General features: G+C 39.6%; 1 protein-coding gene and 1 long non-coding RNA gene across 2 annotated transcripts in view; one reads left to right on the top strand and one right to left on the bottom strand.

Moving 5' to 3' along the window:
- Window positions 1-1,636: 1,636 nt before the first annotated feature.
- LOC117804426 lies at window positions 1,637-10,900 on the bottom strand. Its single transcript, XR_004628848.1, has 3 exons — window positions 10,805-10,900; window positions 9,869-10,036; window positions 1,637-1,833 (listed from the first exon to the last, which is right to left on the bottom strand). It is a non-coding gene; the product is annotated as an uncharacterized LOC117804426 (long non-coding RNA).
- ADAMTS3 (ADAM metallopeptidase with thrombospondin type 1 motif 3) overlaps window positions 10,589-14,982 on the top strand; it is a 260,177-nt gene continuing 255,783 nt past the window's right edge. The window contains exons 1-2 of the mRNA XM_034671705.1: window positions 10,589-11,246; window positions 12,553-12,580. Of these exons, the coding sequence (XP_034527596.1) occupies window positions 11,178-11,246; window positions 12,553-12,580 (97 nt within the window). The 5' untranslated portion in view covers window positions 10,589-11,177. The remainder of the gene's footprint in view (window positions 11,247-12,552; window positions 12,581-14,982) is intronic.

Consider the following 14,982-nt stretch of genomic DNA (forward strand, 5'->3'; position numbering starts at 1 on the left):
AGCAAAGAGGTTCTTAAAGTCGTTTTTTTTTTTTTAAAGATTTTATTTACTTATTTGACAGAGAGCATGCCCAAGCAGGGGGAGTGGCAGACAGAGGGAGAGGGAGAAGCAGGCTCCCTGTGGAGCAAGGAGCCTGATGTGGGGCTCTATCCTAGGACCCTGGCATCCCAGGACCCTGGGATCATGACCTAAGCTGATGGCAGATGCTTTACAGACTGAGCCACCCAGGTGCCCCAAAAGGTTCTTGATAGAGGAAAGCAACTGGTCTCTTTGAAATGAATAAGGAACAAAATAAGCTTGATTCACACAAATAATCAACCAAGCTTAAACAATGCAGGGAAGTGTCTAGACCCAATTAGATGTAAGGCAGGTGTTCTCTTAGCCACTCCAAAGATTCTCATCAATTCCTTAGTGTAAAGTAAGTGTGGTTTACATTAGAGTTTCACTGTTTACCTTGTATTTGTTCCTGCCTACACTGACCCTGTGATAAAATACATACGAATTCTTCATCCATGGTATGGGTTTGATTTTTCTCACCATTTTTTTTTTAATTTTGTAAAGTCCCAACTTAGTGAACCCTCATAAGTATTGCTATAAATATGAGTGAACACCACTTCCCTATTATAACCTCATGCCTAGAACAGACAGGTTTAGGTTTAGCATGTATGATTTTGCAACAATTGGGGTGTTCAAGCAATGTTATTTTTCTTTATTTTATTTAAATTTAGTTGAAACATTTTTAAATCCCCAGATCTCTGGGCTGGCAAAAAATTCAATCTCAGTTACTTGGTCTCCCTTTCTTGGAATTTCACGCTCACCCAAATACAGAGAGTATCCTCGCTAGGATTGGGTGGCACAGGTTATCTTTGAGATGCCCTATGTCCCAGCCTTTGTGGCGTGATGGGGAGCATGGGTGCCTGGGTTTCAGCTTCCCCAGGTCCAGTGACAGTTCTTCCCTTTCAACACCTTGCTGTCTCCATGGACTTTGCCTCCCAGGCCTATGGGAACCTAGATGTCCAAAATCTCTGTCTCTATCTCACCCATCAAGAGAGTTCCCCTACTTCTCTGGCCCTAAGCTTCTGGAAACCAAAAGCAAGAAGACAATCTGTATGTGGGACATTTCTTTCTCTTTTTAGCCTTTTCTTGAAGCAAGAGAACACAGAACTTCGTGTGTGTGTGTGTGTGTGTGTGTGTGTGTGTGTTGAGAAGGGGGTTGGAGGTAGAGAGGATATAGTGAAAAAGAATAGTAAGAGAACAAAACAAATAAATATGTGCTGCTTCATAGATAGTTCACATCTTTGTATAGAATGCTCTCACTAAGGCTTCTCTCTATCCAGGTATTAGTCATGGGAACATGTCATCTAGTCTCACAGAGGATGAAAGAACAGCACTTTCTAGAGTGATCACAGAGATTAATGGAAGATTTATATTCCAATAAACAGGATTTAAAGAGGCCCTATTATATGGATGTGAGAGAAAAAAGGGCGTTATATCTCAGAAACATCTATATGGGCTTGAAACATATGTTAGAATATTAGAATTACTTAAGACTTACTCTGACTCGTATCGGCCAAATCATTTTATAATTAATCAAAGTCCCTCACACTATAGTACCTAGTGAGTGCCTTGTGGTTAGTCTCTCAATAAAAGCAGCAACTAAGTTCTTCAACGGACTTTTCTTTTAAAGATGAATAAACTCAGACAGTTTCTTGAATATGAATACTTACTTTGGGCCAACTGCTAACGGAGAGCATCTCCAGCCTCAGTGCAGGATGCTCATTGCTTGAACAGTTCAGAAATGTGGCACCTCAAACGGAAATATCTGTCGAGTTCCTGTGGGCAACAAACATGCCTAAGAGGGATTGTAGATTGCAGACTGTGATTAATTTTTTAAGAATTAATAATTAACCATTCTTAAACTGGTTTTATTTAATGTGCTCACTGTGTAAAAAAGAACACGGTTCAGTGACTTTTTTGTAAAAGCACATTTAATCTCCTAATCAGTGCCACAGAGATGCTTCCCTGGACTTATTTCTACCCATTTCTGAATTATATGTTGATTGTATATAATGGATATTTAGTAAGGTATAGGGAACAAAATTAGATGTTATTCTAAATAGCTCATGCTCGGTTTTAATGTCACATGGTCCTATTTTCTGTAATTATCTCTTAACAGTATGCACTAGGGTTTTGTGACACGGTGTTTTCCGAGGACAAGCTATGTCACCATATCCTGGGAGCTTCTTAGAACTGCCCCACCCCAAACTTACTGCATCCAATTTTGCATTTCTTAGGTACCTAAAAGTTTGAACAGCAAGTCTTTGGACACAATTTAGATTGAATTATCTGGGTAACTTTGGAAAAATACTGATGCCAAGTTTCCACAGCAGATCTACTGAATCAGAATAGCTGGGAGTTGCCCATAAATGTGCATTTAAAAAAATGTTAATTCCAGTGTAGTTAACATACAGTGTTATATTAGTTTCAGGTGTACAATATAGCGATTCAGCACTTCCATACAATACCCTGTGCTCATCATAACAACACCAATGTGCATTTAAAAAAAACCTCCACAGGTCATCTTCTTAACATTTCTTCTAATAGTGGGAAGAAAACACCACACAGTAAACGGAGATATGTTTTCAGCATGAATTATCACAAGCAGGTATTTAGTTCATATATTGGAACTTTTTTTTCTGCTAAGTCAACAAATTTGAGGCTTGACTGAAGTTTATGGACTTGCATTACTTCCTTATGCTATTAACAATTTGAATTATTAATAAAAACAAAATGGAGACTATTTCAGAGAATTTTTTTTCTAATGTGTAAAAAGCATTTAAGTGTCATTAGAATGTTTGATTCTGTATAAAGTTACATTGATGGTAAATATTTTTTCTGAAATATTTGCATTTCTTTGAGATGACATAGGACTACTAACATGGTTCTATAATTTCACATTTGAACTGTCTCCACTAAGCATTTATCATTTGAACTTGCCAGAATAGTGGTAGCTTTGGGGTTCTTGCTTTGTTAGTGTGACAATAACAGAATAAAGACCCTAGACATAAACACTTTTTTTCTTAAAATAAATGAACGTTTGTAATAACAGCAACCAAGTAAGAGCAGCAAGAATTTCTAGATTGATGCATCTAGTTTATCATTTGGCTGAGAATCTCTTCAGATAAAAACCCGAGTCTTTCCAGATCAGAGTTTGGGCTTCTTTGTTTTGTTATTGTTTTTTGTTTTGTTCTTTTTTTTTCCCCCTGAAAAAGCTAGATTCAGATAAAAACCTAAGTCTTTCCAGATCAGTGTTCAGGCTTCTTTGTTTTGTTTTTGTTTTTATTTCTGTTTTTTTGTTTTTCCTAAAAAAACTAGATTCAAAGAATGTGAATTGTGTTTTCTTAAGAAGAGACTGTCTAAGACTGGTTGTTGATTTCGTAACTAATTTTTCATTTCTCTGGTGGATTGTTTTCTGCCCATTTTCTCTATGCAAATTATTCCTAATTCTAGTCTGGAAAAAGTCAATTGTTGCCTTAGTCAATGCATACAACACCCTGAGAACTCAAGAACTAATTGTATTGAAAAGTTGTTTTTATGTGGTAAAACTGGGGATGACTTTAGATAAGTCGGAGGAACATAGAATTTGTTTTTCCCATAGAAAAAAAGAGAAAACCCTTATAAACATTTTGTGAACACTTTGCCAGTCAATGGATACAAAATGCGGGTTCAGGAAGTTAGTAATAAAATATAAACTCTGTTAGTTCAGAGGCGCTGCAGTGATGTGTGGAACACACTTGCCTCATCATATAGCATAACTGGTTTTCTGTGTAGTCATCGGATTGAATATCCAGAAGATGTCTGACTCTATTTCTTTGCTTTTAGACAGCATGGAAAGATTTAAATATCCTAATCTCAAAAATCAACAGGAAATTTTATTGCAGAACTTGAGTTGTTAACTAACAGTAGCAACACTTCCTCAAGTGGAGGGATTCTCCTAAATGTAATTTTAATATAGCTTTCTTCCACATAAAGCCATTTCATCTGGTTTTGACTCTAGCATAAATTAAGAACACTTAATTAAGTTTCTGGCTTGAAAGTAACTTACATTCTCCTGTAAGAGAACTCGATTTACGAGCTGTAAGTGCTAATTTGCTATAACTCTCTCTGCCTCAATACATTCTATTGAGTTCCATTGAAAATGGTAAATTCTCCTCTATTTTTTAAAAAATGGTAATTAATTCATAGACTTTTGTACTGTGAAGTACCTCCCAAATGTTATGTATCATGAGTTGAGAATTACAGAAAACAACACACAGTTTTAAAGTTAACAATTTGGCAGCATTTCAAAATATAAGGGTTGGTTAGCTATTTAACTAAATTTATCATTTATTTATTGCATAGTCAACTATATGAAAAGCACTGTGCCACATCTCTGATTTTGAACCTCACCAAGAGAATACATTGACTATATTCAAAAGTCCTAAATATTCATCTGTTTTATCCTGAGTTCCACTATAGTAGAGTTCCTTGAACTATCAAGAGGGAAATTATGGCATAAATGCAAAATAATCTGATGATAATTCTCAATGCTTCACTAACAGTATAGCTATAACTATTGAGTTGTGGCATATCAAGGAACACTTGGAAGAATTTTAAATTTTAATTATTCTCTTATTTCTGTTTAAACCCCAAGAAGACTGATCTTTTAAGTTTTTGGTTCTTCCAAGCAAAAATATTCAAAACCGTGAAGAAAAGAGAAAGATTATAAAAGTAATGGAAGGTAGATGGCAATATCTGTTTATGTCAGTTGGGTATAAACAGTTAAATCAATTGTTAACTCAAACTTTATTAAGGAAAAAAACAAGGCTATTTATGGTGCTAATCAAAGATAGGGGTACAATGAATAATCCCAAATCAAGAAAAAGGAAAATCAAGGAACATGAAGAATAATTTTCCCTCAAGTCTTGTCCCATGGTGGAATTATTCTTCCAAAAGCAAATGATGAAATACAAAAAATTCTGGATGTCCAAGTTTATCCACATAAGATAATGGTTTTCCTCTGAAGGAAAAGACTGTGGGAACAATACTGCCTCAACCACAAACCAAAGAATGAACTTGATGACCTAGTAGGGCTTTTCCATTTCTAATTTCTTAATCCTTGTATTCATAAATTTTCCTGTTTAACTTTTTTTCTTTCAGTAGGACTTCCAAAAACTCCTGTAAAAAAGGTCAAGTTGGAAATAGCTTATTCACTGATACTAGGAGGGAAAAAAAAAAAAAAAAAACCAAACCATATTCGTTTCACTCTGCTAAGCAGAGACAGGAAATATTCCCTCCCTCATTCATCGAACAAATGTTGTTTGAGTGCCTACTATGTGCCAAGCTCTATTCTATGGGTATGAAAGGTTAGCATACTAACTCCTAACCAACCTAAAATACTATTGTTAGTAAAAATACTACTAATAATGTATACACAGAATGCTGGATTCTCTGAAAAATCAGTATTACATAAAACAGGGGAGGAAGACTCTTTTCCTTAAATAGCAGCAAACTAATTCCATATGTGATGCTATCAGCCCCACGTCCTCATTTTGCAATGACAAACGCATCTCACAGCAGTGTTCTTTGAGGCTATAGGCGTTGGAGTAGTGGATAAGATAGCCAGGAAGCCCAGCTCTCACATTCCTATAATAGTTCCACGTACCTACTCTCATGTTTCTTTTTGTTGGTTCTAGATGCCAAGAATTACAGGGCCTTGAATACAGCTCATCACCAGGTAGGGGAAAAAAGGACATGATTTTCCCTGGACATGCTCAGGGAGTAATACAGTACTCCGTAACTTCCATGGGATGGAAATTTGGCTAGATACCTGTAATTGAAGGTGAATAAAACAGAGGTCAATGCCCTCAAGGAACTTGAAATTTAGAGGAGGGGGCGAATATAAATCTGATTAATTATGATCAATAAAATTTCTGCACTTATATTTTGAACAAAGTTGAGTAGAGAATTTCTCAGATTTATTTGACCATGGGAAAGATAAAAAAAATTACAATCTATCTAATTAATATTGACAAGAGGTCATAGATATATTAAAAGCATGGGAAAACACTCAATTAAAATTAAAAACTTGTGCTCTGTGAAAGATAAGGTCAAGAGAGTAAGAAGACAAGCCAGAAACTGGGATAAAATATTCGCAAAAGATTTTTCGCAAATAAAGATAAAGAACTCTTCTCTAAAATATACAAAGAACTAAAATTCAACAATAAGAAAATAAACAACCCAGTTAAAAAATGGGCCAAAGACCTTAGCAGACTATTTAGCAAAGAAGATCTACAGATGGCAAAGAAACACATGAAAAGATGCTCTACCACACATGGCTTCAGGGAAATGCAAATTAAAACAACGAGATACCAATCTAAAACTATTAGAATGGTTAAAATCTGGAAAACCGACACCAACAAATGCTGACAAGGATGTGGAACAGGAACTCTCAAATATTCCTTGCTGGTGAGAATGAAAAATGGTACAGTCACTTTGGAAGACCGTTTGGCAGTTTCTTATAAAATTAAACATACCTCTACCATATGATCCAGCAATCATAATCCTTGGTATTTACCCAAAGGAGTTGAAAACTTATATCCACACAAAATCCCACACATGGATGTTTCTAGCAGTTTTATTCATACTTGCCAATCTTGAAAGCAACCAAGATGTCCTTCAGTAGCAGAATGCATAACCTGGGGTACATATCCAGGCAATGGAATATTATTGAACACTAAAAAGAAATGATCAATCGAGCCATGAAAAGACATGAAGGAAACTTAAATGCATATTACTAACTGAAAGAAGACAATCTGAAAAGGCCACACACTGCATGATCCCAACTATATGACATTCTGAAAAAGGCGAAACTATGGAGTCAGTAAAAAAGATGAGTGGTTGCCAGGGGTTGAGGGATAGGGAAGGACGAATAGGTGGAGCATAGAGGATTTTTAGGGTAGTGAAAATACTCTGTATGATAATGATGGATATACAGTCATTATACATTTGTCCAAATCCATAGAATATACAAAAATAAGAGTGAACCATATGTCAGCTATGGACTTTGGGTGGTTATGATGTGTCAGTGCAGTTTCATCAATTCTAACTAATGTACCACTCTTTTGTTACGGTTTGGAGGGTGCTGATATTAGTGGAGGCTCTGTTGTGCAGGGGCAGGGGGTATATGAGAAATCTCCATCTCCTCCTCAGCTCTGCTGTGAACTTAACACTGCTCTAAAAACAAATCTTAGAAGTGTGGAAAGGTAAATAGCAAAACAACAACAAATTATAGATGAATTTTTTTGCTGTAAGAAATGACAAAAATTTGTTTGTTTAAAACACAATACACATGGGGTATGAAAATATTGTCAAATTATGACAAGATACACAACACTGACCAGTCAGCCTCAAATGGAAAACACACACACACACACACACACACACACACACACACACACACACACTTCTGCTTAGTTAACTGTTGCCAATATGAGAATGCACAAATTAAAATGTCCATTCATCAACTGATTTCATGAAACTTATGTCTTAAAGGGATTGATTTCACAATTAGGGAGACTACATATACGTGGCTACTTTTGAAATTATTTCTCTCCTTCAAACATATTTTGGAAGAAAACCTACTACAAACATTGGTTTAGTTTTTGAGTTAGTGCATGGACATGAGTGTGGGAAACAGCACGAGCTAGAGGCAAAGAAACATGGAGGGAAAGGCAGGGATTTATTGCAATGCAGGCACGTAGGGGTCAGTTTGTGAAAGGAACTTAATGACTGCTTTCCTTTTGATTCCCTACATTATGTCTGGTAAAACTGAGAGTTCATCACATTTTAGCTCTTTACATCTTGCTACTTTTCTTAGAACTCGCCATATTTCATTCCCATCGAGCCATCTGTACATACGCCATATAGTTTCAAGTAACAAAAATATCTTCATTTAGGCCCTTACTGTGTTCTAGACCATGTGCTAAACAGTTTACATGCAAGGTCCTATTAATTTTCATGAACATTTTTGCAAAAGCAGTATTATTAAACTAATTTTAGGTTGAGAAACCGAAGCTGAATCTACATGTGAACACTACCTATCCAACTCAGAGTTCATTTTACTTTAATAATTGGTCTTTGCAACGGCATTTCCCCAAGTAGTGTGTTTTTCAGAAGATAAAGCCTAAGAAAAAAGCATTCTGTGGTCAAATCAGTATGAGGACCCGAGTGCACTCTATCTTCCTCTGGAAGACTCACACTGTGCTTAGGATATCAAAGTCCCTGTGAAGTTCTGAAATAAAGAAATTAATTTCATGTTGTTTATCTGAGTACTTCACAAACTTTAGTTGACTGTCAGAGAATTCTTGTGTGTGTGTGTGTGTAAAACATTTAAAATTCTAGGACATACTTTGAGAAACTTTGTCTTAGAGTATATTGGGAGAACCTTATTAATTTGAACTCAACTCATTTAGAATTCAAGAAATATAAAGCTTATTATAAGCTCTCAAATCAAGGTTTGTCAGAATGAGGGTCATGATTCACTGGGTCGTGAAAGCAATGAAGTGGATCCTGACCAGTACTCGAGGGGGAGAACCCAGGAAACAAATAGGATAGAAAGTATCAGAGTCGTTGCAGGTAGCTTGTCCTGAATAATGAAATTTTCACTGGGTCACAATGTAAAATACATTTCTTTCTGTGGTCATGGCCCAAAATGTCTGAAGCCACTGTTTTCATGGAAGTCATATGAATTGCTTGTTGTGCTGGGGGTTACAGTGATGACAAATGTCTGAACTACGTAAAATTTAACACAAAAAGGACTACTGTAATCCATGGCTAAATGCAGTATTTGTTATTACTTAAAATCAGAGAATTTTTAGAGCTGAAATTTCTCATGGGGGAAAACCAAAATAGTTTGGTGACTTGTCAAGGTCAAACAGACCAAGCTGGGCCTAGAACCCAGGTTTTCTGACTTGTACTCTGGTATTCTATTACTTATCAGTGTAAATTGACATACTTTTTATTTATAGAAAATGAGGATTCTTTTTTTTTTTTTAAGATTTTATTTATTTGTCAGAAAGAGAGAGAGAGGCAGAGGGAGATGCACACTCCTCACTGAGCAAGGAGGGATGCGGGATTCATGTGAGGACGCTGGGAACATGACCTGAGCCACCTACGCATCCCCAGGATTATTTCTTTTTAATGAATAAGAAAACTAGGAATAAAATTCAGCAAATCATTCCTGGATAGAAAGTCAATGACAGGTTACAAACATGCTGAAGGCTTTAATTGAAGGGAAAAAGTAACTTAGCATATTTCAGTGCTGGGGTCTAACTATAATTCCACCCCAAAACTAATTAACCTAAGACCGCATTGGGGGTATTCAGGTTATCTGGCCATTTAGTTACCTGGTTTCTCATTTGTGCATATAAGCATCCCATATACATGATTTTGAGAAGACTTAGCAGATAACACACCAGTGACCACAGAATCTTGCCATGTGTGAGTTAAAGATGCAATCCTTAAATAATGAATCAAAGTATAAGAAACCTCCAGACTCCACACCATTTTTAAAAAAGAAAAGGAACTATGACTTACTGAAGAATCCCCTAGCAAAATAAACATCAGCTTCTACACATTTTCCTTTAGGTAGGCCTTTTCAAGACTCCAGTTGAAGTTTTGAGGATTATACCTAAAATTGTGCCTCATCACCCCCCTTCTCATGGTCTGTTCTGGGGAGGGGAGAATCCCAAACTGGTCAGAGGAGGATGGAAATACTTTCTTTTCCAGCCCTCTGCTCCCAGGAAAGCGCCCACAGGGGTCTGTCTACCTCAGGAAGTGAGCCTGGGCTTGGATTCCAGCAAAGTGTCTTCCCATCTTCAGGGCTCTGGGGCGCAGGTTGGTGTCTTCTCCTCCCAGGAAGCTTCGGCCACAGTGGGCAGAAATCATTTGATAACTTAATCTTGGTGGGAGGAAGAGACGCTGAGGCCTGTGTAGTCTAATGATAAACGGAAGCATCCGGGTGAGTCAAGGAAGAGACATGATATCTTTCTAAAGTAATATAAACGAGTAAAGCATAAACAAGAACTTAAAGTGGGGACGGACCACCCCCACAAAACGTGGTAGGCGTCTGGAGGGCATTTAGCCGCGTCGTTAAGCCCTGGAGGTTCTTGGGGTTCTCTCCGGGGAGTCTTTTCCCTGGCTGAGAGGATACTGGAGGTCGGAGGAGGTGAATTTCCTAAAGCCCAGGAGCGGCCCTTGGACCCTCCCCCTTCCTATAATTAACTCAACGCCCATCCCACCAGTAAGGACCAGTGGTTTCCCTGGACCGCCCCCCTCCCCTAGTCCATCTGGCGGGGGCAGGAGAGGATCTCGGGGAGGGGGGTAGTGGACCCCCCGTCACACAAGGCCCCACCTAAGCGGCTTCAAACCGCGACCCTGCCTTGGGCCGGCCGCCTGAGGGCTCGTCCGCGCTCCTCCGCACTCCTCCCCACTCCTCGCCGTCCTCCCGCGCCGGCCCGCGCCCGCCCCGGCCATCCCGGGNGACCGCCGCACTGAGAGCAACAGGAGCGGGCTAGCGACCCACTCCTCCCACCTCCTCCGCCAGCCTCCTCCTCCTCCCCTTCGGCTCCTCCCGCCCCCACCTCTGTGTGAGCGGCGGAGTCGCCCTCTCCCTGCCTCTTTCTCCCGCTCCCGCTCGCTCGTCTCTCTCGCTAATACTTCCCCCTGCTGTGCTCCAGGGCACCCAAGCATTCTCCGCGCTAACCTTAGGAACCAGTGGTGCTCGAAAAGCCCAGGAAAAGCCGCTTTGGGCAGAGATAGTTGGAAGCCCCTCGTCCCTTCCCCCTCTGCCGGCGTAGCCCGTGCCCGGCTCGCAGCACCTTCTCGCTCCTGCACACTCTGTTTGGGAGGACGGGGTGAGAAGGTGAAGTGGAAAGAACTGCAGAGCAGAGGGGGCCCGTCTCAGAGCTCAAATTTCATTTTCATTGAAGCAAATCACAGAAGATCAGTTTTTTTTTTTATTCTGCATTTTTCCCCTTTTTCCTTTTCCTTTTTCTTTTTTAAAAGAAACTTATTTTGGGGGGGTTTGCTCTGGGCATTTGCTTTGCTCAGTAGTTGAAAAGTGAACTCGACTCGTGATGGTTCTCCTGTCACTTTGGTTGATAGCAGCCGCTCTGGTAGAGGTTAGGACTTCAGCTGATGGACAAGTAAGTGGAAAATAATAACAATAAAAAACTCAAACCCAACCTTTTCCCGAAAAAGTTCCTCCCTTCTTTCCCCTCCTCTCTTTCCTCCTCCCCCCTCCCACCCTTCCCTGTTATCTTGTGCCTTCAGAAACGGTGTTTGAGGGCTGGGCGCAGCGTGCGGGCTTTTCTGGGGTGGGTGGGGGGGTGAATTGCAGGGGTGGGTTGTGACTCCCACTCTGGGAGCCCAGGCTTGTCACACCTAGGGCTTCCCCCCCCGCCCCTTGCGGCATTCGTAACAATTCCTGGTGACAAACTGCAGCCAATTCGCATCCTCGCCGGGCCATCTGGGTTTCCCCTTTCCGGAGGGCGGTCTGGGCGCTTGAATGAAGTTCTGAATGCTGGGTCCAGGATCCCAGTGCTCTGGTTGCTGCCGCCGGAGTCGGGTTCGCGGGGCTTTCTCTCCTCCTCACTGACTCACAGCTTTTTCGGGCAGCCAGAGGCGGGGGTTTCAGGAAGTCCTTGGGCCGGACAGGGAGCGATCCAGTAGACACGTGTCCTGGGAGGACCGCTGCCGGGCTGGGGTTTGACAGTTGGGGAGGGGGGCTGGGGACGTTTCCTGCCCTGCATTTTCCTGGGCAGAGGCTGGAGGCGCCGGCCGCGTTACTCCCCTCCCCCTCCGCACAACTCCTCCTCTTTTAAAGCTAAGTAGAGTGCGGCTCTGTTGCTTTTCGGCCCAGCCCCCACCCTTTGGAGACTCAAGGTGAAGCCCGATGCTCTCTGAAGAGACCTTGAGAAGACTCGGCGGGACAAGCCGAGCCGTTGTTGTAAATCACATCGGCTCAGGGCCGGTGGGACTTTGGGCACAGAATTTCTCTGTGAGTTTTTGTAGCTTCTCTGGTCTGCCTGGTCTGGCCATAGGTTAAAAAGTAGAAGATTGTCTAGTTGATTCTCGACCTCAAATCTGATGTATCAGGCCCCCTTTTAGGTTTCTTTTCACGCATATGAATACAGAGACTTGCTTTGCTAATCCTCTCCCATTATCTGAATTTTAAGAAAAGAATACTGAATGTCAGTATTTATTTTTGCTGGCTTTATAAATATTAAAATTAAAACGGGCAAACAACTCCCCGTTCCAAACTGTTATTGAATTGGCTCATTCTCTTGCCACAAGAACCTACAAACCAAGGCGCAGCCTTTAGGCACCAGTCCCCGTCTCCAGCATCTCCTGATTAGCTTCTGAAAAGCATTAATGGTAGAAATAAAACGTACAGGGTGATAAGATGAAACCCAGTAACTGTTTCTTTTTACTTTTCCCTCTCCTTTACAGGCTGGTCATGAAGAAATGGTGCAAATAGGTAAGCCTTGTTCTCAGATGTCATTCTTATCTTGGTAGAAAGTAGAGAATGAAATAAGCTAATTAAAATATTGTTTCTGAAATTTCTCCCATTGGTGGTTAAAAGAAATAATTTGTAGTTCAGGAACATTTGTTTTTTTCTTCCTTTTCCTGGAGGAGGGTCCCACTCTCCTCAGACTGAGTTAAAGGGATGTAAAAATTCTGCTGTTGGACTTGTCATGCATCAGTTTTTTTCTGCCCCTGGACAAGCCGCTGGTAGGTACTTGGAGGATGATGTAGAGTTTGGAAGAAGACATGGAGATAAGTCAAATCAAATCAACTCGTGGAGCAAAAGGAGGGCATCTGATTAGAACAGAAGGCAAAGTATAAGAATGCTACAAAGGAGGGAAAAATGAAAGAGGATGAAAATTTTTCTCTTAAAATTTTTCCAGCTTTGTATAAGCCCTCTGATGACTTCTCTTATTCCATCTGCTTTACAATAATTATCTACTAATGTGCAAGATATTGTTAGGTATTTTGCAAATAATGTCTAAAACATCAGTATTACCTGATGATATGGGAATTATTCCCTTTTTATGGGTGAGAAGACTGAGGCTCAGAGAGTATAAGTGATTTGTGCAGGTCACTCCAAAGTCCACATGATCTTTTTTTTGAAGCTATTTATAATAATATTTGTTCTGAATTCAGGGACTGAAAGTCATCTGGCCAGAAGCCAGGCTCCATTCAAAGTCTTTTTATACACATTTAACTTGGATTACTTTAAAGGATAAAATTTCATTCTGGCAGAGTATTAGTCTCTATAAATTTTAAATTTGTCAAGTGATCTTGTAAAGTCATCTTTGAAATGAAAAGTTTTGTTTACTACAAACATAGTTGCCTGTCATTGCCTGTGTGCTGTGCGTAGGGCACTGTATTGCTTTGTGCGCCTTGTGCCATCTAACTCTCACAAGCACACATGAGGTAGAGACACCATTGTGCCTGTTTCAGATTTGGAGAACATGAAGCTTGAGAGGTTTTACAGCTACTGCTAGAGTGCATAGTGGAGAGCTGGGAGGAGTTCATGCTTGTAAACTAGAGGGACCCCAGGATCCAGGCCTAGAGGGGTCCATATGTAGCTGTCTCTCAGCATATGTCAGAATGCTCCCTTCCTGTGCAGTGTTTGGCATTGTTAGAATTCTTCTCCAAGCTTGGACCTCCATAGTAAGAGTAGGACAAAGGGGAGGATAGTGACTGAGAACTGGATTAAATATATAGTGTCTGTGAAGAGACATTTGTTATTGGTAGCTGATAACATTCAGTCATGAATATATATCTTTTTAAAGAAGTATTTTAAAAAATCCTCAAACAAGTAGAAAAGAAAGCTGTCTTCCTTTTTTATTGCTTAAACATTTGATTACTTAAACATCCCAACTTATCAATGTGTACATTACAAAGCTGTGTTAAGATGGCCCATTCTAGGGGCATCTGGGTGGCTTTGTTGGTTAAGCGTCCAACTCTTGATCTCAGCTCAGGTCTTGATCTCTGTGTTGTGAGTTCAAGCCCTGCACAAAAAAAAAAAAAAAAAAAAAAAAAAAAAAAAAAAAAAAAAAAAAAAAAAAGGNAAAGAAAAAGGATTATCCATTCTATCAAAGATTACCCATTCTATAAAAAAGATTACCCATTCTATCAAAGGAATAAAATATATGCTTTGATTAAATTTTCAGATAGAATCAGCATGCTATCCTGTAAGAAGTCCTGAGTTAGACCTTGGTCCAGTCCTTTTGTTAATAGAAATTACTTTAGTTGCAGGTTTCTACAGAGAAGTGGTACAGGTGTGCTTAAATTTGGTTGAGGAAGATGAGTAGCAGTGTGGAAGAGGGCAGGGCAGGGGACTTTCAGGTTGTATTACTGGAGATTTTCTTGCTCCCAAGTTCCTCTGCTTTATAGGGTTTCTCTCTTTTTTTACTGTATTTTTATTTACCATTTTCAGGTTGAGTGAAGAGAAGAAGTAAAGATAAAAATAGGTTTGACTCATGGGTCTTGTGATAATAAAAGTGTAGCTATCATTTGGCTTTGGGATATAGTCATTTATGTAGCTCTTAAAAGGGATTTAAAAATACATTTTAAAAAATCTATGTATAGGAATGAGATTTCTTTCCCTTCTCCCCACGTGCAAAGGGGTGGTTAACCTGAAAGTTTGGTAAAATGCCCTCTTCTACATTTAATTAATTTCCCCCCAATAATTAATTTAAAAGTGGTTTTATATAACTGCTTGGAGGTGCTATTTGATCAATGGTACAATTAGGAAAGATTAATAAGGCTTGTAGAATTAATTATTTTTATTGTTCTCCAAATTGGCTAGAGAAAAGTCCATGGTTCTGAATGATTTCTGCATAATTTAATGTCTCAGGAAGAGAGAACTAT

The sequence above is a fragment of the Ailuropoda melanoleuca genome, chromosome 11, assembly GCF_002007445.2.
Source record: "Ailuropoda melanoleuca isolate Jingjing chromosome 11, ASM200744v2, whole genome shotgun sequence".
NCBI lineage: Eukaryota > Metazoa > Chordata > Mammalia > Carnivora > Ursidae > Ailuropoda > Ailuropoda melanoleuca.